This window comes from Lipotes vexillifer, unplaced genomic scaffold (assembly GCF_000442215.2).
Source record: "Lipotes vexillifer unplaced genomic scaffold, Lipotes_vexillifer_v1.1 scaffold240, whole genome shotgun sequence".
NCBI lineage: Eukaryota > Metazoa > Chordata > Mammalia > Artiodactyla > Lipotidae > Lipotes > Lipotes vexillifer.
The window spans coordinates 603,633-629,222 of NW_006797481.1; the positions used below are offsets into that span (position 1 = coordinate 603,633).

At 38.3% G+C, this 25,590-nt stretch overlaps 1 protein-coding gene across 4 annotated transcripts in view; it reads left to right on the forward strand.

Annotated features, from left to right (window-relative positions):
* ATE1 (arginyltransferase 1) overlaps positions 1-25,590 on the forward strand; it is a 167,662-nt gene that overhangs the window by 49,991 nt on the left and 92,081 nt on the right. For all 4 annotated transcript variants that reach the window (XM_007469558.1, XM_007469556.1, XM_007469557.1 and 1 more), the window contains one exon: positions 1,075-1,107. In XM_007469558.1, the coding sequence (XP_007469620.1) occupies positions 1,075-1,107 (33 nt within the window). The remainder of the gene's footprint in view (positions 1-1,074; positions 1,108-25,590) is intronic.

Here is a 25,590-nt window from a genome sequence, read left to right on the forward strand (position 1 = left end):
GGAAATCCCAGACATCATGTAATTTCATTGAGAAATATTTCAGTGTGTACCTCTGAAAGAGCATCAGATTATTTGTATTCCCAGTGAGTACTAGCGAGCTTTGTTGTGGAGAGGAAGTTCAAGAGTGCTTGGAAACAGACCTGCCATTACATTTCATTGTAGTTAATTTGTATTCAGTAAGATCCAGAGTTTACATTACTTGGCTTTTTTTATTATCACAATACATCTCAAAGGATTTGAAGTGTTGATTTTGTAAATAACATCTAAGAGAACATTATGAATTACCATCATGAATATGTATGAAGTAATGTGACAGTCCTCATTTCAGAGCTAATCTACGATTTGCTTTGTCATGTTTCATGGCTCCTCCCCAGCTCCAAAATTAGTTTCTTTATTTAAATGCTGAGAAACAGTCAGCATGTAACACTTACTTTCAGATGAAATTTATAAGGCTCTATTTGTGTCAGAGAAAGAGAGAGCAGAGAGAAAAAAATATGCATATGGGGCTGAAAAAAAAGAGGAAGGGGCAGAACAGTGTAAAACATCACAGACTGGGTACCAGAGAAATAACGTCCCCTTTCCTTCACTCTCACTCACCCAACCTCCTCTCTTGGTCTTGATTTTTTAATTTCTCTCTCTTCTTGGTGTCACCTTTGATTTATATCTTTTTCTTCTCTTGGCATTTACCTAACTTTGCCTGTGGCACTTATGATTAGGAAGATTGCTGATTCCTCCCTTGGAGAATGTTTTATTATATAGGGGTTGTGAGATAAAACTTTAAAAAGCAAAATATTTTAGGACGAATTTGTTGTGCTTTGTTTTTATACAGATTTTGAGAAATGTTTATTTAAACTTGTTCACATAGTTGGGTACCTACTGTGGGCTAGATTGAACTTTTCTGTAGTCTGTGAATGAATGATACAATGTATGAAACGTTAACTATATATAGACATTTAGGTTTGCTTTACGTGCTCTTTTTGAAAAATTTTGTAATAATTTTTCCTTTTTTTGTGTGTTCTCTTTTGCTGCTCATTTATTGGATGAAACTGATTTTATTCAAATGTGACTCTGCAGTTCACAAGATTCCTTTGCAGCTCACCTTTGGAGGTAAGATTACTCAGTGACCTTGAAATTAGAATTGCTATTGGTATCTTTTGTGAGGCATTTGATAATTTAAGACTGATCATTTCGTCATGATATATTCTTGAATACCAGTAATGAGATGAATGCAGACTTTCCTTTATAAGAATTCCTATAAGTTACAGAGCTATTCTGGTAAGTTACAGAGCTTTGTGAGGGCAGTGACCTTCACAGCAGGTCATTGCTTGCATTTTAATAGGTAGAATAAAGTCAGTCCATTTTAAAGAGCCTTGTTGTATCTCCTTACTCCCATGCCGCTCTCACATTGGCCTTATCCTCTGTAAACTGCCCTGGTGTTAAAGGAGAGCTGGAGAAGTCTGGGCAGAGGCTGTCATCAAGGAGGTTTCAGTTAGTTTGAGAGAACTTTTTAATATCCATGAATTGACTAGGGAAGAGCAAAGGCCTTCCCTTGTATTGAGCTTCATCATAACACAGGCATGATTCTAGGTGCCAGATTCACTTTCTCATCTGATTCTCATAATGGTTCTGCAATTTAGAACCGAAAATCCAGCGATAAATTGTGAGATGAGGAAAACTCTTAGGTAATCAGAGAACCAGTTATCAGTGTGAGCTGTGGTTGATGAGGAGTTATTACTTGGAGAAGTTGGACGAGGCTTTGGGAAAGGAGTCGGAAAGGGGAAGCAGCTGGGTGTGTGGAGGGACATTGGACTTGGTACCAAACCTGGGGTTAAGATCAGGTCCTCACTTACTAGCCATGTGACACTGGGCAGTCGCAGCTTCCCTGAGCCTCAGCTTTCTCATATTTAAAATGCAAATAATTTCTACCTCTCAAATGAAGCAATGGGCAGGGGAGCGGTTTATAAAGCGCTATTCATATCTTACTAATATTTTGTATTCTTCTCTCAGGCTATGCTTCAGGCTATGATAAGACTCTGTCCCTGCCTTTCATTTGTCCTTCCTTTGGCCTCTATTGTTTACTTCACTCTGTGTTCCCTTCCCCACTCCCAACCTCTTCAAATCATATCCCGCTTCAGGGTGAGCCTAGATGTTGTGTCCTCTGTGATGCCCTCTCTGACTGCTCCACATAGAGACAGTTCTTCCCTTTTCTGCTTCCATAATATTGCATTCTGTGCTTATTGAAGCTACTATTGTTGTGTGGTGTGGCCCAGCCTCCTGGTGGCCTCCTTGAGACCTCGTGGTGGCCAGTTTGAATGATTTCCAGGGGAAATTGAGCAGACCAGAGCAGGTAGTACCATCCAGGCTTGGTTACATTTTCTAAATGTCCAGGACCAAAGGCGAAACAAAGCCTGGAAAGATCCTGGGTTTTGAAATGAGAGATCCTTGGGTGACCCATGAGTAAGTAATTTCATCTTTCAATTAATTTAAAAAGTGGAGGTAATAATAATACTTAACTTACAGGGTTATTAAAATGAAATGAGATAATGTGTGGTAAACACTGAGTACGATGCCTGTCACACGGAATTTTAAATAGTTTGGTGTAAAAACAATAAAAATTAAAACTACCATAAGAAACTTGAAGACAGTGTAAACTCTTTAATCGATGAAGCACTTTCTAAGTATAGAATGGGAAGTATCACAAAGGAAAGGATGGAAAAATTCGATCTGATTTTGTAAAAAAATCCATGATTTGGTTCCTGAAGACATACGTAGTTAAGAGGCAATTTGAGAAAGTGTGATAAAAAGATTATTATACTTAATATAATCTCTTAGAAACCGTTTTTAAATGTAGTGTTTTCTTTTGCATAATATTTGGTTGGATCTTACCAGATAGTTGATCAGCTGAAATACAAATGGTAATATGTTTTCAAAAGTTTAATCTTATAAGTCATCAAAGGAATGCAATTTAAAATAGCAGTTACATACATTTTTTTAACTATCAAGATATCTTTTTTATTTTTAAGTGAATGCTTGGGAAGATGTGATGAGATGGGATGTTTTTAAAAACTTCATCCTTTATAGAAATCAGTTTGGCCATATACATTAAAGATCTTATAGAAATGCATACCTTGTGGTTGAGTAATTCTTATCTAGGAATCACTGCCAGAGAAATAAAGATTGGGACAAAACTTGCTTAAATATGTTTGTTAAAGCATTATTTATAATGGCAAAAATTTGTAAATAATTTAAATGTTCAACCGTAGGAAAAGGTCATATAAATCATGGTGCAGCCGGCCATATGATAGAACACCCAGTAGCCATTAAAGTAATGATCACGCATGTATGTTCATGTGTGTATATTGATGAAAAATAGCAGTATAAAATACTTTTGCTTGTACTAAGAGACAGAAGCAGGATGCAAAATTATACATGCAGATCTCAGTTTAAAAACAATTTAAGTTAAAAAAAAAAACCCAACAATTTAAGTATACAGAAATTAGTTAGGAAGGAGATACACCAAATGTTAGCATTAACTGCAAAATGCTAAATTATTTTACCTCTTGTTCTTCCACGAAGGAGTCACATGGGGAGAATGAGGTACCTTGGTAGGTTTTTGATGATGGCTCTTATAAGTCAGTGTTTGACTGAGATGTACATCAGGGAAATCTCTAATTGATGTGGAAACAGGTTCTAGTCTTGGGGGAAAAAAAGGGACGGGCAGGAGCTTAGATGAAGAGATTACGTTGATAATGCTCAATTAAGGCTGGACTCTCATTTAAGCAGGAGCTCAGAGGAATAACCAGGAGTAGGGGTTTTGAGCAGAAGGCAGTAAGGCTGGATTAGTTTACCTGCACAGGGAGTAAATAAGGAAGCTGGAGCTTGATATCTCCTTCACTGGGGCAAAGTAGCAGTTTGAAGATGTTACTAAACAATGGCAAGGATGCCTTTAAATAGCCCTCACTAACAGACTTTTCTCAAATGTAAGCTCAAGGAGAAAGGACCGTGTTTTTCTTGTTTCCTTGTGTTTCCATGTATTGTTAAGTACTATATAGGAGGCACTGAATAAATATTTGTTGAATGAATGAATGAATAAATAAGTAAACTAGGCACAGCTAAGGCTGAGAGTAGCAAGCTTTCCCCCATAATCTGGCAGGACTAGCTAAGAGCACACAAGGTCTAATATTTATGTCTCAATATGGTTAAGTCTCTCTTCCCAGCTAGATTCTAGCTACTTAAGATCAGGATCTTTGTCTTTTTCATTCTTGGATCCTCTCAGGTATAAATAGGGCTTGTAATGGTACCAACCATGTACCTAGAGTTGTACCAAACAAATATTTTTAAAATTACATCTTATTATTCATGTTAAATATTGGGAATCATTGTGTAGAAGCTTAAATCTTTGGTGAAAAGTAGAAGGGAAAGTATCATCATCAAAGTTTAGTGATAGTTTCTGTTATTTTCTGTCTAATCTGCTTTTTCCATTTAATGATCTGGAGTTATATTTTTACCTTGGCTAAATTGATCTTTTTTCTTACTGGGCTTATGGACATGGAGGAGGCAAAAGAATCAAAATTAAAGATGACCAATGTGCTTTTCTTTTCTTGAAGTATTTGGGAAATACTTTGAGAGCATTCTGTTGATATTTTTCTAGCTTGGAATTTCACAGGGGCCACCTGATGGCATAGTTAGTGGCTGCTGCCCCTGAATTTCCAGCAGCACTGAGCTCAGTATTCTGTTGCTGTGCCGCCTTGCAGAACTTGAGAGCCAAACAAAGCCAGGGCAGGAGAATGCTGAGACTCTCTAAATGTTTAATTTTGCCATTAAGCTTATGCTTCAGCTGGAGAAGGAAAGTTGCAAATATGGGTAATACCCAAATATTGATACCTTACCTAATTTTGAATAAAAGAAAAATAGTTCAGGTGGAGACAGTAAAATACATGAGGTTTGCAGTTGGAAATGAAGGAGACTTTAAATTTCATTCTGCCTACAAAAACTAAACTACTGTGAATGAACCATGTCCCTTTGTTATAAGTCCTAAACAGTTAACTGCCACATGAATCTAACAGAATTGTCAGGTTATAGTAATTACATCAGTAATTTGATCTGCTGTCATTTGAATGGAGCCATGTGTGGAGAGTCAGTTCCTTCCCTCTGTGGGGCTGACCCTTTTACATTTCTGTAAGCTGAAGACTAACAGAGCTCATTAAGCTTTATGGGAAAAGAGCTTTTGTCACCTCGTCAAGTCCGGCAACATATTTCCATTATATTCCTGATTTCGCGTGGCTCTGTAGCTGCTGATGTGCATTCCCCTGCTAGGTTTACATGGGATCTCTCCCTTACAGACATTTTTATTGACATTTCTAAGCCTGAATTACATTTCGTGCGGCACCACCTACAGATGTCTTCAATTAAATGTAGGTAAATAAAAGGGATTATGTATCAGAGGCTAAAAGATTCTTCAAATTCTCTTCTAAGCCATACTTTGCCAGCCAATCCAGTAGCATGCAGTCTCAGCATCATTTTGGAGGTAGAGAACTACAGAAGAGGCATTTGTAAGAAAAGTTAAACCATGTGGGAATGTGGGTCACTTAGGATTCTCTTTAAGTATGTCCTATTCCTTCATTTCAGATCAATTAAAATCTTCTTTGTTAGCCATTAGCATAATAATTTTTCGAGAAGTTAGCAGCTGTAGTATATTGGGCACTATCCTAAACATTATTTTAATTTTTGTAGAATGTCTATGTGGTAGTTATTTCCAATTTCCTTATGAAGAAAATTGAACCTAGAGAGGTAGTTTGGTTGAGTTCAGTATCACAGCTACTAGTGAATGGCAACAGCATGCTTAAAATGTCTTATATTACATGAAGTGATGATGATATTATTTGAAGGAAGACAGTGATAAATTTGAGATGTGTCAGTCTTGGCACTGTTGACATTTTGGGTTGGATAAATCTTTTTCGTGGGCACCGTCTTGTGCGTTGTGTGATGCTTAGCAACATCTCTGGCCTCTACCCAAGAGATGCCAGTAGCACCCTTCCCCCTGAGTTGAAACAAAATGTCTCCAGACTTTGCCAAATATCCCTAGGGGGTAAAATGGCTCTGTGTTAAAAACTACTGCCCTAGAGCAGCCTTAACAAAAAAAGAACAAAGAGAGTTAATAATCCAATAGCGATGATAGTAGCAATGATAACATGTTTTCAGTCTCACAAAAGGTGGGGAAAAGGACAGGTGAACAAAGGACAAGGGAGACAAATAGAAAACAAATAGAAAAATGGTCCACTTAAACACAACCATATTAATTATTACATTAAATATTAATGATCTAAACCAAAAATCTCTATGGAAATGTTTTATATCTGTGCAGTGGAAAACATGTATGTAGTCAACGGTCATACATAGTCACTGAGCTCTTTAGGAACTGAATTTAAAATTTTTTAAATTTTAGTTAACTTATGTAGCCACATGTGGCCAGTGGCTATCCTATTGGACAGTACAGGTCTAAACACTCCAATTGAAAGTCAGAAATTGTCAGACTAGGTAAAAGAAAAAAAGCAAAATCCATCTTAAATATGAAAGCATGAATAGGTTAAAAGTAAAAGACCAGAGTAAACTATACCATGTAAATACTAATCATAATAAAAATGGAGTGGCTGTATTCATACCTAACAAAATAGACTTCAGGGCAAAAGCTCTTACCAGAAGGAAAGATGGACATTTCATAATGATAAAATAGTCAGTTCATCAAGTGAGGACAGTAATCCCAAATGTGGTACACTTAATAACAGAACCTCAAGATACATGAAGCAAAAACTAATGGAACTGAAAAGAGAAACAGTCAAATCCACAGCTGTAGTTGGAGGCTTTAGAACAGCTTTCTCAGTAATCGATAGAACAACTAGGCAGAAAATTACAAGCAATTTAGAAGGTTTGGACAAAACTATCATACAGTTGCACTTAGTTGACATCTATTGAATGCTGTACCCAACGACAAAATACGTATTTTTTCAAGTACGTAGGGAATATTCTCCAAGACAGATCATATGCTGTACCATTATACAAATCTTAATAAATTTAAAAGGATTGAAATAATCTCTGATCAAAGTGGAATTAAATTAGAATCAGTAACAAAAAACTGTTATAGTTTAGCAGTAATAGGACAAACAACCTAATTTAAAAATAGATAAAAGACCTGATTATATATTTCACCGTGAAGACATACAAATGGCAAATAAGCGCATGAAAAGATGCTCACCATCCATTAGGGAAATGCAAATTAATACCACAATGAGATACCAACGTAAACTGACTAGAATGTCTATAATCAAAAGATAATACCAAGTGTTGGCGAGATGTGGAGAAATGGAACCCTCATACATTGCTGATGGGAATGTAAAATGGTATACCCACAGTCTGGCAGTTTCTCAAAATATTAAACTTAGGGTTACTGTATGACCCAGCAATTTCACCCTTAGGAAGATACACCTAAGTGAAATGAAAATGTTCAAACAAAGGCTTGTATGTGAATGCTCATGGCAGCATTATTCATAATGGCCAAAAGCTGGAAACAATTCAGGTGTCTGTCAGCTGGTAAATGGATAAGCAAACTGTGGTATTTTCATACAATGTAATACCATTCAGCAATAAGAAAAGAACGAACTACAATACGTGCAACACATGGATGAACCTTAAAAACATTATTGGAGGTGAAAGAAGCCAGGCACAACAGATTGCATATTGTGTCTTTCCAGTTATATGAATTATCCCAAAAAGGGGAATTTATAGAGTCAGAAAGCAGATCAGTGCTTGCCTGGGCTAAGAGGTACGAGTGGAGGACTGACTGCAAGTGGACTTTTGAGAATTTTGGGGGTGGTGGTAGAAATGTTCTCAAATTGGGTTATGTGGTTTCACAATTCTGTGAATTTGCTAAAAATCACAGAATTCTGTGCTTAAAATGGGTGAATTTTATCATATGTTAAGTACACCTCAATAAAACTGTTTAAAAAAAAAGCTTTTATCATTTCTTCATCCTTTAATTTCTCAAAATGTTGTCGAAAAGGTCTGACTCAGCGTGGCATCTTCCCTAGTTGTGGTCTAGGTGTTTACACAGTTTTAGCATTTGCCAAGATGGTGTTGTGTGTTGAAATAGATGTTTTAATTTAAATATTAACTAGTTAATACCCTATATTAAATAAAGTTAGCCATTAATATTTATCGGTAGCTTGCAAAACCAACTTTCCAAGTTTTTTTTGCGGGGGGGAGTCGGGAACTACTTTGCTCTTACTTGGAACTCTCTGTGGTAGACTGGGATCATATGTGTAGATTTGGTTGTGTGTATGTGTATGTATGTGCACTGATTGCAAACTGCAGGTAGCACGGGTGGGGATCTGGCTTTATAGCCAGTGGTAACATTCATTCATTTTGCTGTCAAGGAAAATAAAGGACTGTGAGAACCTAACATCTCTTCAGTCTATCAGCATATGAAAAATATCATTGTTTGGAATGGCTCTGGCAGATATCAAGATATCTCCAGTAACCAGAATTTGGAAGAGGGAATGGCTCTTACCTCAACTGGGTCCTGTAGAAATGAAGGGAGCTTGCAGAGGTAGCAGTGGGAGGGGTGAGGTAGGTGGAAGTTTGACTTGCTAACCTTGAGAAGGGAGTTCAAACAGTTTTACCAAATAAAGAGCACACTGAGCTGGCCTGAGTTGGAGAGCCGTGGAGATAAGGCTAGGAAGAGGGCTGAGCTGGTGAGTTGTGGGAAGCTTTTACCTGCTGTCTGGTATAATGCTTGGGAGGACCCGCAGTGCTGAAAGAGCTGGGGCCAGGGCCGACAGAGGTAACTCAGGAGAGGCTGGATCTTCTCAGAGAGTGGTTGTCAGTCCACTGTTTGTTACTGACTAATCAGAAATGGAAAACTGGGCAGTGGCTTGATCCACTGGGCAAAAGTGGGAACATGAGTGAAGATCACTGCTATTTTAGTTACGTGGGTTGCGAAACAGTCATGCAGTTTTCAGGCTGAGCCCTGTGCTGTAGAATCAGAAGTTGAATAGGCAAGGTAGTGTTGGCTGAGGCACCAGTTAGAATTCCGGAGCCAAATCCCCCAAGTCATTGGGATTGTCATTTGATTGCTCTCCCTTTCAGCTGAGTCTGAGGCCTCTTGGGCAGTTCTGGTTGGGGTGAGCCTGCTGACAAAGAACCGGTTGAACTGAAGACATTATTCCTTCCCTCAGTTCATTTCAGTAATGCTCGGACAGCTTTCACGTGATTGTCAGAATAGTATTCCCTGGACTTACGGTGGCATTCAGCAAACGCTGGTTGAGTTCATAAATGAACTTATTCTCAATTAGTTTCTGGATATCACATGATAGTTGAGCCAGTGTAAGCTGAAACCTTATATTTTGTAGTGAAATTATATCAGCTGGAAGTCTTTTCCTGGAAACTGATCTCACATGATAAAAACTCAAAATTCAGAGAATGAAAGAAAGCACACTAGAATAGAAAACCAGACATTAAATAGAAAAATGCCATAAATTTCCATGTTGAAGATTTTTCTGCGTGGGACTTGGATTAGTTTAGGCATTTAAGTCCATTCCAGATAGCTTTGTGCCAGGTCAGCCTTCCTTTAGCGAGTAGTGGTATTCATCCTTACTCTGAGGATCTTTCAGCTGTGTTCACAGTTAAGGTCATCTGCCTTGACGATTTTCATTACCCATTAGATGTGCATGAATGCTTCGGAAAATGTTTGAATGGTAAATCCTGGCATGGATTAGTTTCCATGGGGATGTCAGTCTTGTTTGATGTTGGTAGTCATTGAGTTCTAAATAAAAATATCAGTTTGGGTTGTCACCGTGGGATGTTTTTCTCTTCTATCAGAAAGATTGGAAAAGCAGGATGCTCAGATTGAACTGACAGTAAGTAAGGGCTCACATTAGGATAGTCACTCCTGTTTCTAAGGTGTTTGTTGTAGTGCCCAATAAATATTGGCTGATAGGTAGAATTGAGAAGTTTGGGATTCTACTACTTTTTCTTTTGAGCGTTTAGATAGCGCCTCATAGAAGTCTTTTCGTTGGATGATTAGGATTGAAAATATAAAGGAAAATATAAATAAAATATAAGGAAATGTCAAAGTAAACAACGGGTGAAAATCTTAATTTTTATCTATTTGTTCTGTAGTAAAAATGCAGAAATAAATTCCTTTTTTATTTCTGTCACATTTATTAAAAACATTTACTATAAATCTATCCTCAACTACCTATGCTTAAAGTTCAGATTTTTGTCATTACAGTGTTCTTAGTTTTAAGTTGTAAATGTTAGGGTAAACTTTTTTGCTTTCTTTGAAGCATTTTAGTTCCTAAGAATTCTGTCATTGAGACATATATTTCTTGATTCATACTTGGTTTAGTAAATTGCTGACGTATCTCCATTCATTAGGTTGAACAGGGCATGTTAATCTATTTTGGTTGTGTTTTAGCATGGTGTGCCACAGAAGCAATGTCCACTGAGAAGAACACTGAACTGAAAGTTGAGAACTCCAGATCCTTCTTAGCATTCTCCCAAACTGGCTGTGTGACCTTGGGCAAGTCCCTTAATCACCTTGACGCTCACTTTTTCACTTGTAGAGTGAGTAAGAGTATCTCAGATGAAGATGTCCCTTAAAACTGAGTGAACTTAGCCAACATTTTAACGTGTTTTATAGCTTCTTTTCTGACTCAGGTATTTTAAACCAGGCAAATAAAATAAGCTTCCCCCAGCCTACAGCTTGCTGTCATTCTGAAGCAAGTTGACATTTTACTTAGAATGGCTCTACTCACTTTTTTCTATAAAAGCAAGTCTTATCCTGTTAACTTGCATACCCAAATATTATTTCTCTTATTTTTGTCCTTAATATAGTCTCAATCGTACATATTAATTATATTTTTAATAAAGTGATAACTTGTTTCGTAGAGAAAACTTGAGGTAGGAAATTGAGAAGCACCTGTTATAGATAAGCATCATAGCAGACTGAGAAAGTGCGTAAATGCAAACGTCACAACTTTCTTACAGATCCCTTTTACACCTTCTCAAAGTGGCGAAGATGAAAATGTTTATTGACATGACCTAAGGATATAGCCATTCTGTAGCATATGTAAATATGAAGTAGAAGTATGTAAACTTAAAATTATGCTTGTTGTTTTAGTGTTCATTCTCACTTAGAAACTACCAAGGCATCCAAAGATTATTCATTAAATTTGTTGATTTACATTAATCCACATTTAAAAATTATATAAGTATCTTAGAAATTAAGCCAACACAAGACATAAAAGTAATATGGGTTGCTCAACATTAATAATCATTAGGGAAATACAAATCAAACCCACAAAGACATACCACCTTCATACCCATTAGGATGGCTATTATTAAAAAACCAGAAAACAGGAAATGTTGGCATGGATGTGCAGAAATTGGAACCCTTGTGCATTGTTGGTGGGCATGTAAAATGGAAAGCAGTATGGTGGGTCCTCAAAGAATTAAAAATAGGGGCTTCCCTGGTGGCGCAGTGGTTGAGAACCTGCCTGCCAATGCAGGGGACATGGGTTCGAGCCCTGGTCTGGGAAGATCCCACATGCCGCGGAGCAACTAGGCCCGTGAGCTACAACTACTGAGCCTGCACGTCTGGAGCCTGTGCTCCGCAACGAGAGGCCACGACAGTGAGAGGCCCGCGCACCGCGATGAAGAATGGCCCCCGCTCCCCACAACTAGAGAAAGTCCTCGCACAGAAACAAAGACCCAACACAGCCAAAAATAAATAAATAAATAAATTAAAAAAAAAAAAGAATTAAAAATAAAATTACCATATGATCTAGCAATTCCTCTTCTGGGTGTGTACACAAAAGAATTGAAAGTAGGGACTCAAAAAGATAATTGTACAACAATGTTCATAGAAGACTATTCATGATAGCCAAAAAGTAGAGGCAGCCGGCGTGTCTACGGACAGATGAATGGATAAACAAAATGTGGTAAATACACACAGTAGAATATTATTTAGCCCTGAAAAGGAAGGAGATTCTGACACATGCCATACAACATGGACAAACCTTGAGGACATTATGCTAAGTAAAGTAAGCCAGTCACAAAAGGGCAAGTGCTGTATGATTCCACTTAGCTCAAGTACCTAGAGTGGTCAAGTTCATAGAGACAAAGTAGAGTGGTGGTTGCTAGGGGCTGGGGGAAGGAAGTAGTGGGCAGTTATTGTTGAATGGCTGCAGAGATTCAGTACATGGGATGATGAAAAAGTTCTGGGGATGGATGGTGGTGATATTTGCACAACAGTGTAAATGTACTCAGTACCCATGAATTATGCACTCAAAGATGTTGAAAATGGTAAGTTTTATGTCATGTATATTTTACCACAATTTAGTAAATATGTTAAAACGTCAGAATTGTAATTCAATTCAGTTGAACACAAATTGGCATTTTTCAAAATCGTAAGCATTGTATAGGAATCGTGTTTAACTTTTTTGATCACTAAATCAATGAGTAGTTTTGGAAGTTTATTAAAACTATTCTCTTCATTACACAAAACCTCCCTCATATATTCTTTTAAAAATCCACTCGTGTGTTATACAGTAAGTCCCCTACATACGAACCGTCAAGTTTCGAACTTTCAAAGATGCAAGCATGGGATCGCGTGTCCAATCATGTAATAAGTTAGTTCATGTGTCTGGCATACATTGTCACGTGCGTGCATCCTGTACAAGTGGTGGTGCTTTTGTGTACTTTACTGTACAGTACTGTATAGAGTACAGTAGTAGTGTCTTTATTTCAAGCCCAGCATGTCCGGAAGCAAGCGTAAAATCGGCAGTGATGTAGCTGGTACTGCTAAGAAGCGCCAGGGACTGGAGGCCCAGAGAAAGGATGAGGAAGAGAAGAGGGAGAGCAGGAAGGGGAACGAGAAGTAACTGAAGAACCGAAGAGGTTCACGACTCAGGAAACGGCAGGGGGTTTTCTTTACTTGAGGAGGCACTGTGAGTTTTTGAGGCACAGGACCTGAACGTAGAACGGTACACGAAGGTTACAGCAGCCATTCAGAATGCAGCCCAGTGCTACCATGTCATCTATGACGAGAAAAAAGAGCTACTACCCAGACATCACTGGATCGTTTTTTCAAGAGGGTAGATAGAATTGAACCCAGCAAGGAACCGAAACCTGTGCCACCAACGTCAGGTGTAAGTGACGTTGCAGCTTGCCCTCCGTCTCCTACTGCTGAGGACCCTTCAGCTCTACCGTCTCCCACCTCCTCTCCCTCCTCCATGGAGTAACTCTTCTTGTCTGTTCACTCGATGCCAGACCCTGTATGCCAGCTGTTGTACTGTACCACTGTACTTTTCAAGGTACTGTACTGGAAGATTAAAAATGTTGTCTCTATTTTTTGTGTTTGTTTTTTCTGTATTATTTGTGTGAAAAGTATCATAAACCTATTACAGTACAGTACTATATAGCCGATTGTGTTAGTTGGGTACCTAGGCTAACTTTGTTGGACTTGTGAACAAGTTGGACTTACGAACACACTCTCGGAAAGGAACTCGTTCATATGTAGGGGACTTACTGTATTTAATACTAATAAATCTGAGAAAAGACATAACTTTCTTCCTCCCTCCCTGCCTCCCTGCCTCCCTTCCTCCCTTCCTTCTTTTAACTAATTTTTTTGGTTGCGTTGGTGTTTGTTGCTGCATGCGGGCTTTCTCTAGCTGCGGTGAGCGGGGGCTACTCTTCGTTGTGGTGCGCAGGCTTCTCATTGCAGTGGGTTCTCGTTGCGGAGCATGGACTCTAGGTGTGCGGGCTTCAGTAGTTGTGGCACGCGGGCTCACTAGTTGTGGCTCATGGGCTCTAGAGCACCGGCTCAGTAGTTGTGGCTCACGGGCTTAGTTGCTCCACGGCATGTGGGATCTTCCCGGACCAGGGCTCGAACCCATGTCCCCTGCATTGACAGGCGGATTCTTAACCACTGCGCCACCAGAGAAGCCCCAACTTTTTTTCTTTCTTAAACAAAATTATTAAACCAGTTTGATTTATCTTAAAAATGTTTCTGAACTAGCAGTTTCTGTAAGGAGTTTATTTTCTGTGGAGTTGGAGAATATTTGATTTATATAAATGCTTACTTATTTCTATAAATCAGTTTTACAAAGCTCCTCTAATTAAGATATGTAATAGTGTGATTTATTAATACTCTCTGGATGTAGGAAAATATTTCACGTACAATAAGAAGTAAAGACTTTCCTGAATTTTAGAGTCACAAGCATATAGAGAGCTTTTAGCTTCAGTTCTCTGTTATTTCTCTGTGAAAATAAACACAGAAACTCATTGGTTCAGAACTCAAAAGATCTGCTCTCTTTAATTGATTGAACTCGCAAATAAGAACACAGACAAAACCAAACAAACCAGGTTCTCTGTCTTCTCTCATCCAAAAGAGAATATAGATCTTCATCATCCATCCAACAGGGACTGTGAACCAGAATCAACTATTGCTGCCAGTAATGGGGATAACTTAACTAGTCATAAGACATAAACAAAGCACACACTTAGTAGAGAGACAGAACAAGACTTAGAGAAAAACAGAGCAAAGTTACATAGAACTCTGTTGCTACACAGGAATCTCTTTTTGAGAGTCAAGAAAAGACATGCTAGGCTTAACATACTGTGAGGGCACTTATAAATTATTTAGATCCATCACATGAGTTAGTTCACTTGAGCTTCTTGGTGGATGACCTCCAAAACTGTTAAACTATAATTTTCCAGAAGTTAAAATTATGGCCTTCATGCAAATAGAGCATGAACACATGTCAAGTTTTATTTGACTTATTAATTAATGCAGGAACCAAGTAAGACATTAGAACTGGTGTCAAGAATAGCATTTGTGAAAATACAGATGTTGATATATACATATGTCTGATATATATCTGCAGGCAATTTAATAAAAGTTTGAGATAAGATTGCTAAGTTAGCTAAATACAACTGGTTATTGTCTTACAGGGCATTAAACTGTAATCTTTTTGGGTTATTTGTTCCACTAGACAGAAGTCTGTAAGTTAACCTCTGTCCCAACCAAATTGAAAAATAACTCAGTCAATAGAGAATCAAGCCCAGAACTATCCCGAAATAACACCCAGTGATTTCTTTGACCTTTTTGTCAAATTTCACCTATTAATCATCTATTTGGCACTTAGTGGTAGTTCTTCAACCTTGGATTTTAAAACTCTTTTTTGATTATATATTAATGTATATTATTAAAATAACAGACTGTTTATTTTTAAAATATGGACAGTAGAAGAATAAAAATCATAAACTCTCTACTGACAATATTAGATGTTTTTTTCCCCATCTTTACAAGTTTGTGTGTAGTTACACACACAGAGAAATTTTTCGTATGCTTGGGATCATACATCTCTTTTTACATTGTTATGTTTTTACTTAATTTGGAGAAATGTTTATAATGTTATTAAAAATCTTGGTAAACATAATTTTCAGTTATTACATAGTAGTTCTTTATATGGATTACTGTAATTATTTTATTTTACAATATTTTTAAAAGATTTTTTTGATGTGGACCATTTTTAAAGTCTTTATTGAATTTGTTACAATATTGCTTCTGTTTTTTTTTTTAAACATCTTTATTGGGGTATAATTGCTTTACAATGGTGTGTTAGTTTCTGATTTATAAGAGTGAATCAGTTATACATATACATATGTTCCCATATCTCTTCCCTCTTTGTCTCCCTCCCTCCCTCCCTCCCTATCCCACCCCTCCACTCTTCCCTCTTTGTCTCCCTCCCTCCCACCCTCCCTATCCCACCCCTCCAGACAGCCACAAAGAACCGAGCTGGTTTCCCTGTGCCATGCGGCTGCTTCCCACTGGCTATCTACCTTACGTTTGTTAGTATATATATGTCCATGTCTCTCTCTCGCCCTATCACAGCTCACCCTTCCCCCTCCCCATATCCTCAAGTCTGTTCTCCAGTAGGTCTGTGTCTTTATTCCTGTTTTACCCCTAGGTTCTTCATAACATTTTTTTTTCTTAAATTCCATATATATGTGTTAGCATACAGTATTTGTCTTTCTCTTTCTGATTTACTTCACTCTGTATGACAGACTCTAGGTCCATCCACCTCATTACAAATAGCTCAATTTCGTTTCATTTTATGGCTGAGTAATATTCCATTGTATATATGTGCCACATCTTCTTTATGCTTCTGTTTTCTGTTTTGGTTTTTTGGCCGCGAGGCATGTGGGATCTTTGCTTCCCGACCAGGGATCGAACCCGCACCCCCTGCATTGGAAGGTGAAGTCTTAACCACTGAACCGCCAGGGAAGTCCTTACAATTTTGTTTTAATTTGGTTCTTTCTCCACAGTTTGGAAGTGAATAGAAGTTGTTATGCTATAAATGTCATGGTCTTGTTTAATATGAGCTGATTAAAATTTTCAGGTTAGATGCTACTGAGTATTTTTTATTGAAATTACCAGCAGAAATTGAGGTAGGTGATATAAAGAGTGTGCTCCTCTCTAACGACTGGATAATCTTCACCAACTCAGGGATTCTGATGAAACTGAGGCCTTTAGATGTTTAACTAGCGTAAAGTACTGTACTGCAACCTGAGAGAACTGTGTGAATAGGAAGAGTGAATGAATTCTTCCTAATCTGCAGGCTGTAAATGTTAGGTCATTTATATTAACTTAGTAAAATTAACTTTTATATATTTCCTTTGTGAGCAGAGAAAATGTTGCTTAAAGTAGAATAACAAAATATTGTTACTTTTACATGTACTTGTTTTTTCTTTTTTAAGGATCATTTAAACTTTTTTTTTTTTTTTTTTTTTTTTGCGGTAGGCGGGCCTCTCACTGTTGTGGCCTCTCCCGTTGCGGAGCACAGGCTCAGCGCCCACGGCTCATGGGCCCAGCCGCTCCGCAGCATGTGGGACCTTCCCGGACCGGGGCACAAACCTGTGTCCCCTGCATCGGCAGGCGGACTCTAAACCACTGCGCCACCAGGGAAGCCCTCATTTAAACTTAATTGCCTTTGGATTGAGATATAGGTGATGACAGGAAATAATCACATTAGAATAAGCCTGTATGGGCTAAAATTTTTGGTGCAGTCTTATTACAGAGTTAGCATTATTTAATTTATAAATATATGTAACTAAGTTAATTGTGTGTTTTGAAGGTTATGATCAGTAAATTTGGCTCCTGTAATATAAAATGGGCTGTAAAACATTGATATCTAGTGTAATATCAAATCAGAGTACTTGCAGTTTGTGTTAACTGTCAGCATCAGTGAAGAAAAAAGTAACCTCAAAATGCAAAATATTCCTTGCCGATGGAGATTACAATGAATATTGGTAGCTGAACATTAGGTAATGTTCCTAACTAGTTCAAGGCTATAGTTGTCTTTTTCAGGAGGTGGGATTTTGCCAGGGGAACTTTCTCAGAATTGGCCCTTAATTTCACATACTTTGGATATTAACTGGAAACAAGGTTGGAGTCTTTTTCCAGGTAGACTCTTATTATATCTACTATACAATATAGCTGTGAACCCGGAATTGTGTTAGTTTTGGAAGCCATCTTTAGTGTACTGATTGTCTGCCAGAAAATTAGGAATTGGTTGCATTCAGTTTTTAAATCACTTGTGCAAAGCTATGTGATATATTAACCATGAGTATTGCTATTTGCATTTTCCAAATTAAATTTATTATTATTTTTAATTTCTTATAGACTATATTGTTTCACATTTTAAAATTTAGCTTATGGGTCTTTTTTTTTTTTTAAAGAAATCATGTAAATTTTGATGCCATACTGGTTTAGCACACCTTTGAGTTTCTTTTTTTTTTTTAATTTTTATTGGAGTATAGTTGATTTAAAATGTGTTAATTTCTACTGTGCAGAGAAGCGAATCAGTTATACATATATCCACTCTTTTTTATTTGATTTTTATTTTTTAATTAATTAATTAATTAATTAATTATGGCTGTGTTGGGTGTTCGTTGCTGCATGTGAGCTTTCTCTAGTGGTGAGCGGGGGCTATTCTTCATTGTGGTGCGCTTGCTTCTCATTGCTGTGGCTTCTCTTGATGTGGAGCACAGGCTCTAGGTGCATGGGCTTCAGTAGTTATGGCACACGGGCTCAGTAGTTGTGGCACACGGGCTTTGTTGCTCCATGGCATGTGGGATCTTCCTGGCCCAGGGCTCGAAGCTGTGTCCCCTGCATTGGCAGGCAGATTCTTAGCCACTGCGCCACCAGGGAAGTCCCCACTCTTTTTTAGATTCTTTACCCATATAGGTCATTACAGAGTATTGAGTAGAGTTCTCTGTGCTATACAGTAGGTCCTTCCTAGTTATCTATTTGATATATATCAACAGTATGGTGTATATGTCAATCCCAGTCTCCCAGTTTATCCCCCCCCTTCCCCCGGTGACCATAAGTTATTCTATGTCTGTGACTCTATTTCTATTTTGTAAGTAAGTTCATTTGTACCATTTTTTTAGATTCCGCATATAAGCGCTATCGTATGGTATTTGTTTTTCTCTGTCTGATTTATTCACTCAGTATGACAATTTCTTGTCCATCCATGTTGCTGCAAATGAAATTATTTCATTCTTTTTTTTATGGCTGAGTAATATTCCATTGTATATATATGTACCACATCCTTTTTATCCATTTCTCTGTCGATGGACATTTAGGTTGCTTCCATGTCCTGGCTATTGTAAATAGTGCTGCAGTGAACATTGGGTTGCTTGGATCTTTTCAAATTATGGTTTTCTTTGGGTATATGCCCAGGAGTGGGATTGCTGGGTCTTATGGTTAATTCTATTTTTAGTTTTTTTTTTTTTTTTTTTTGGCGTTACGTGGGCCTCTCACCGTGGTGGCCTCTCCCGTTGCGGAGCACAGGCTCTGGACGCGCAGGCTCAGCGGCCATGGCTCCCGGACCTAGCCGCTCCGCAGCATGTGGGATCTTCCCGGACCGGGGCATGAACCCGTGTCCCCTGCATCGGCAGGCGGACTCTCACCCACTGCGCCACCAGGGAAACCCTCTATTTTTAGTTTTTAAGGAACCTCCATACTGTTCTCCGTAGTGGCTGTACCAATTTACATTCCCACCAACAGTGTAGGAGGGTTCCCTTTTCTCCACACCCTCTCCAGCATTTATTGTTTATAGGTTTTTTGATGATGGCCATTCTGACTGGTGTGAGGTGATACCTCATTGTAGTTTTGATTTACATTTTTGTAATAATTAGCAATGTTGAACATCTTTTCACGTGCTTTTTGGCCATCTGAATGTCTTCGTGGGTTTCTGTTCTGAAAATGAATCTGAATTTTATTTGCAGTGTTTCATGAAACTGTTAACAAAAGGCAAAATAGTTGCAGGAATAAGTTATTTTCAAGCAATGCACTTTTAATCAGGTGCTTAAAATGATTACCTTTGGGATTCTCCATAAACTCTTGTTTAGGGCTTCCCTGGTGGCGCAGTGGTTGGGAGTCCGCCTGCCGATGCAGGGGACGCGGGTTCGTGCCCCGGTCCGGGAGGATCCCACATGCCGCGGAGCGGCTGGGCCCGTGGGCCGTGGCCGCTGAGCCTGCGCGTCCGGAGCCTGTGCTGCGCAACGGGAGAGGCCACAGCGGTGAGAGGCCCGCGTACCGCAAAAACAAAAAAGAAACTCTTGTTTAAAAAAAATTCAGGACATCAGTTGGCAAATCGTGGATTTTTATGTGAACAGGTGTGTGATTTCGGAGAATTACTTTGGGAGGCTTTAGCGGGGAGGAGAATACAGGTCCTCCTTTCTTACAGCCCCTGAAGACTTTCACTCTTCCAGTCTTTGAACCCACGCGTAAGTCCAGTGCTGTCCCTGGTGCCTGGAGTATGACTCCCCCTTTGCCTGTTCCTTTGAGTCTTAACAGTTGTCTCTTTTAAACATAACTGAAGCACATGGAGGCAGGTGGCTCAGGAGACAGGTGTACCTTATCAGAGTAAATATACACCCATTTTGGGAACCATTTAGCTGGAAGTCTGAATTGGTCCCTTAATATTGATGTCATTTCTACAGAGTACCTTTGGTATTGTACTGCACAGCTCATTAATCACAGAAGCCATGCCATCCTTCCCCAACATTTAAGATGTGTTTTCTTTTGTATAGCTAGCGGTGAGCTTTATTGTTATATTTTTCCTGTTGTCAGCTAAATCCTTGAAATAGAGGAACTGCTGAAAAATAACTTCGCTTATTCTTTCAGTTATCTAAAACTGTGACAAACTGTGGGCATGAGAAAGATAAACTATTAAATGTTGCTAATCACATTACTGACTTGTGAGGAAATTGATAACTTCTGTTAGCTTATATAACTTGGCTATTAAATGAGCTACTGATATAATTTCATAGACACAATCTTTTAGGATGTGTCATTCAGACCCCTTAAAAACAAAAATGGACTCAAATTTGCTCATACTCTGCAAAGTGTTTGTACGTTGTCATTTGTTTCTCACAGCTACCTTTGAGGGTGCTTAGTAGTATGATTCCTGTTTTAAAAATTCAGAAATTGTTACTTTTAAAAGTCAAGTTATCGTCTTGCTAAGATAAAATAGCCAGAAAATGTACAGTGAGTGGAGTTAGGCCTCAAATCCAGATATCTTGGTTCCGAATCCTGGCCTCAAGTCACTATAACCTGCTCCCTTTCTGTTTGCAGTTTACAGTTTATAGACTCCTCTACCTACCTTTAAAAAATACATTTATGTGAATGGTTCTCAGAAGTGTGGTCCTGCAGCCTCTGGTCGTCCCTGATGCCTTTTCAGGGGCTTCTCAAGGTCTAAATTATTTTATAATTAGCCTTTTCCTCTCTCATTCTATTATGAGTGTTTGGGGATTTTTTCCAAAGGCTACAAATTAAATGCAGAAGCGTTGTATGAGAATACAGCTGTCTTCTGTAAGCCACATATTAAAGAGATTTGCAGAAACGTAAACAGTGCCATTCTTTTAACTAGATTTGTTTTTTTTTGGTTTTAAAAACAGTAATTTTTAAACAAAATATGTTAATTTCACATGTATTGTGTTTATTGTTATTTTTAAGTGAATTAACAAGTACATATTTTTGAAAGGCTCAGTTTTACTATTTAATACAGTAAATATCTACAGATACAGCTCAATAAGTAAAAGTTCTTCGGAGTCCTCAGTGAGTTTTGTTAAGTGTAAAGGGATTTTGGGACCAAGAAGTATGAGAGTCACTGATTTACATGATGCCTGTATCATTGAGGCAGCACCGCTGTTACTTTCCCTTCCCCAAATAGTGTGTGTATTTTCCTGCACGATCTGTAATTATCTCACCTTTTGTGTTTTTAAGCGACATTTGAAGAGTATTAACCATTAAAAGGCCTTAACTAAGTAAGGGGTTAAAGAAATGTAGCAATCCCAAGAGTTGAAGTAGGATTCTCAGAACAGTCAATAGAGACTAGTCAGTGACTTAGGAGGCCTCTCTGATACTGGGGGACTGAGCCCCTTGGTGAGTTAATTGAAGGGACAGACTGATACGGCTCTTTCGAACCTAGTGGAGGTGAAGGTGACAAATCTATGTTTGTTGATGGTTTAAATTTACAATAAAGACAATTTCTAGTTGCTACTCATGAACACGTTTGTAATCAGCAGGTATCCAAATAATAGCATGTTGAAGCATATGACATGATAAAAGTTCAGTGAGTCTGGGTTTTAAGGATATTGTTGAATGACTGGAGATCCAGTCCAAGCGTTCTGCTGATTTCTGATTTCACAGATCTAACTGTTGTTCTTTCTGTTTTTATCTCCTTTACTCTGTCCCTCAAACTCTTGTGTTTTTTCCTTGTTTTAAAGTATTACATAATTTGAATTAAGGGATTATGTTTGAGGGAAAGAAATTGTGTTATGGCAGTTTTATGCCAGATGGAAGGATAGAACTGATTCAGCAAATTTATATGTGCATAGACAGACATCAAGCATTTTAGTTAGATCAGCTTAGTGTATGGTGTTAGACACTAATTTTTTTTCAGACTTTCCCAGCCAGAAGTGAGTGATCTGGGGGCTCTGGCTATTCCAGCTTCAAAGAGGGCTAAGGGAATCAGTATTTCAGGTTCACTTCCAATCCATTTTCCACAGCTGCCGAGTATTTGTTGAAAAGCTTGAAAGTATTGATTAACTTACCAAACTGAGACCAGCAGATCATTGTTAACCAGTAGTGCTGATGTTTCAGATGTAGTTTTAGGAAAATAGCTTCTTATCTCCCTTTACTTGGAGCATCTTCCATTTTTGAAATCTTTTTTAAAAAATTAGGTCAGTGAGGACCCCACAAGGGAAAAGAGGAAATCATTCATATTTTAATTGTCAGAAAACATGATGGAAAGAAAAGGAGTACAGCAAAGCAGGTTTTAAGAAAAAGATTTTTAACCATGCATTGAAAGACTTTGTTTTTCATGCTGCTTTATTTACTGACTTGGATAGATGAGGGATATTTGAAAAGTGAGTTTATTTAGAAGTGTTTAAAAGTAGCTGATTTTCTTAGTTAGCATTGACTTAGGGGCTAGGAGGCCAGTTTGTGTGTCATTTAATAATTCCATGGTTTTATGATCATTTTATTGCTTAATTGACTCCTGGATTTCCACTTTCCTCCGGTGATGGGATGGGGGTCAGAGTAGATGCTTATATGGCTTATTCTCTTCTAAGTGATTATAAAACAGCGCATATCTGTATGAAGTGCTTTGCAGATGGGAAAGACCCCCAACTTTCACGTGAATTGGAGAGATGGGAATAATGCCTGTGGTAGGACAAATTGGTCATGACTGGACTCATAGGAGAACGAACCAGGGAAGTAAATGGAAGCAGGTTATTAAATGGGAGGTCCAGGGAATGAGAGAAGTGATGAAAATTGGCAACTGAGAAGATTATTGCAGTTTGAAAAAAATATTTCAAGCTGGTACAACAGTAGGACTGATTTATATTTAGGGTTAGCAATATATTGGTTATTTATTGAGAATATGCTTATTGAGTCCATACGTACTATGTCCTTAATAAATACATTTTAAATGAATGAACGAATACACTCGTTTGATTTAATGAGTCCTAGAATGACACACTAAACTGAAATCTTGGAAGAATTTAGGTTAATTCAGGTGTTGTAGATTCACCAGGTTAATATCCTTTCTGTTTTCCTTTTGGATAATGCTTCTGTTTGCTTATCTGTTCTGCTCTTCAAACTGTATGTGTTTCTAGAGAAGCAGTAATGATTTTTTGAAGAGCAGTGCTATACGTGACAGTGAATGCTAAACCCAGGGTTTGACATAGTTCATTATTATATCAGTAGTTAGTGGAAGCTCTTAAAAGGTTAAAGATGTATTTACTACCCAAGCACCATTTTAACTACAGCAGTGGAAGTTTTAGAAATCACTGATGCTGCTAGCACCTTAGTAAATTTTCTCTTGTTTGTTGTTGTTTACCTTGATCACCCACGCAGTTACCCGCCCCCACCCCCACCCCCCCACCCCCTGCTTTCCCATACCGTATTTTTGGGAAAGAAGTCACTGTGCAGCTCACACTTAAGTAGTGGGGAATTATGCTTCCCTACCTTTAGGCAGAGTATCTGCATAAACGTTTTGGAATTCTGCATGGGAGATTTGTCTCTTCTGCCTCATTTTTTAGTTTATCCAATTATTTATATCAGTATGGACTCATGGACATTTATTTTGTATTTTGGGTTATAACCCAATACTACTTTATTTTGTTGCTCAAGTTGTTCCAGCTTTTGCCATTGGGAGCTCTTTTGGTTGACTCCTGTGCCCCTTTGATATACCTCCAGCAGTGCGGGTTTGCTTTTTGTTTTTGTTTTTTTGTGCACTTCCTTATTTTCTGGCACCCTGAGGTGCTCTAGGCTTATCTTGTATATTTCCTGCCCCAGCCCTGGAATCAGCCCTTTCTCCAAGCAGCCCTGGTTCTTTTTATTGCAGAATGATATTAGAAAGCAAGATTTGTGTGTTAGGTATGTTTGTTGCTACTGGGTTGTTGTTTTTTTTAGGTCTTCTCATCTGACAAAGCAAAGAAATAAATGTGCATATACTAACCCTTGTATGAATATATCTGTGGTATATGCATACCTATAAATATTTCTTTATGTAACCATGTGTGTCTATATTAAGCTAAACCTGAGTTCATACTCATGTCTCCAGCTCTAATCCATTGCCCCATGGATCATTCTAGCCTCTTCCCCTTGCTTATCTGTAAATTTCCATTCCAGTAGTGAGTCTCTTGGTCCCTACCAACCGTTGTCTGTTCACTTAGTTGTTCAGTTCCAGTATACATGTATATCAGTATCAGAATTGTTAACCTGTAGTTCTCGTGGTAAACAACTTTATCAGGTAGAATACAATGCTTATGTGCAGATTTCCTTTTGCCTTCATTCTTATAGACCCCCAAAGTTTCTTAGGTCAGCACATTTCCCCTCTCCAGCCTCTTTCAGTAAGATTTTTTCATGTGTATACAGGTAGATTCTCTTGTCACCATCTGCATTCCTTCTTCGGATCCCTTACCCTCCTAATTTTCTTTCACTTTGCATATATTAAAGCTCACTCTTTGTGTTGTAAAATTCCATGAGTTTTGACAAGTGCATAATGTCATGTATGCACTACTACAGTATTATACAGAACAGTTTCGTCCTATAAGTCCCTTGTGCTTCATCTATTCATCCTCCCCCAAACCCCCAAATTCTTGGCAACTACTGATCTTTTTACTGTCTCAGTAGCTTTGCCTTTTATAGAATGTAATTGGAGTCATACAGTCTCTGTAGCACTTTCACACTGATTTCATTCACTTAGCAATATGTATTTAAGGTTTCTCCATTTTGTGTGTGAGTTTGGCTTGGTAGCTTATGCCTCTGCCAAAGTATCTGTACCATTTTACATTTCCATCATCAATGAATGAGAATTCCTGTTGTTCTGCATCCTCATCAGCATTTGATATACAGGTTATTGGATTTCAGCCATTCTAATAGTTGTATAGTACTCTCACTGGTTTTTATATTTTTTATAAATTTATTTATTTATGTATTTATTTTTGGCTGTGTTGGGTCTTTCTCGCTGCACGTGGGCTTTCTCTAGTTGTGGCGAGCGGGGGCTACTCTTTGTTGTGGTGCGTGGGCTTCTCATTGCGGTGGCTTCTCTTGTTGCGGAGCACAGACTCTAGGCGTGTGGGCTTCAGTAGTTGTGGCACACGGGCTCAGTAGTTGTGGCGCACGGGCTTAGTTGCTCCGCGGCATGTGGGAATCTTCCCAGACCAGGGCTCGAACCTGTGTCCCCTTCATTGCCAGGTGGATTCTTAACCACTGAACCACCAGGGACGCCCTCTCATTGTTTTTTAACTTTCAGTTTCCTAACAACAAATGATGTTGTGCATCTTTATTTATTTATTTGTTTGAGCATCTTATATGCTTATTTGCCATCTGCACATCTTCTTTGGTAAAGCATCTCCTTAGATATTTTGGTTTTTAATTGAGCTGTTTGTCTTCTCATCGTTGAAATTTAAGAGTGTATATTTTTGTCTCTTTTTTTTTTTTTTTTTTTT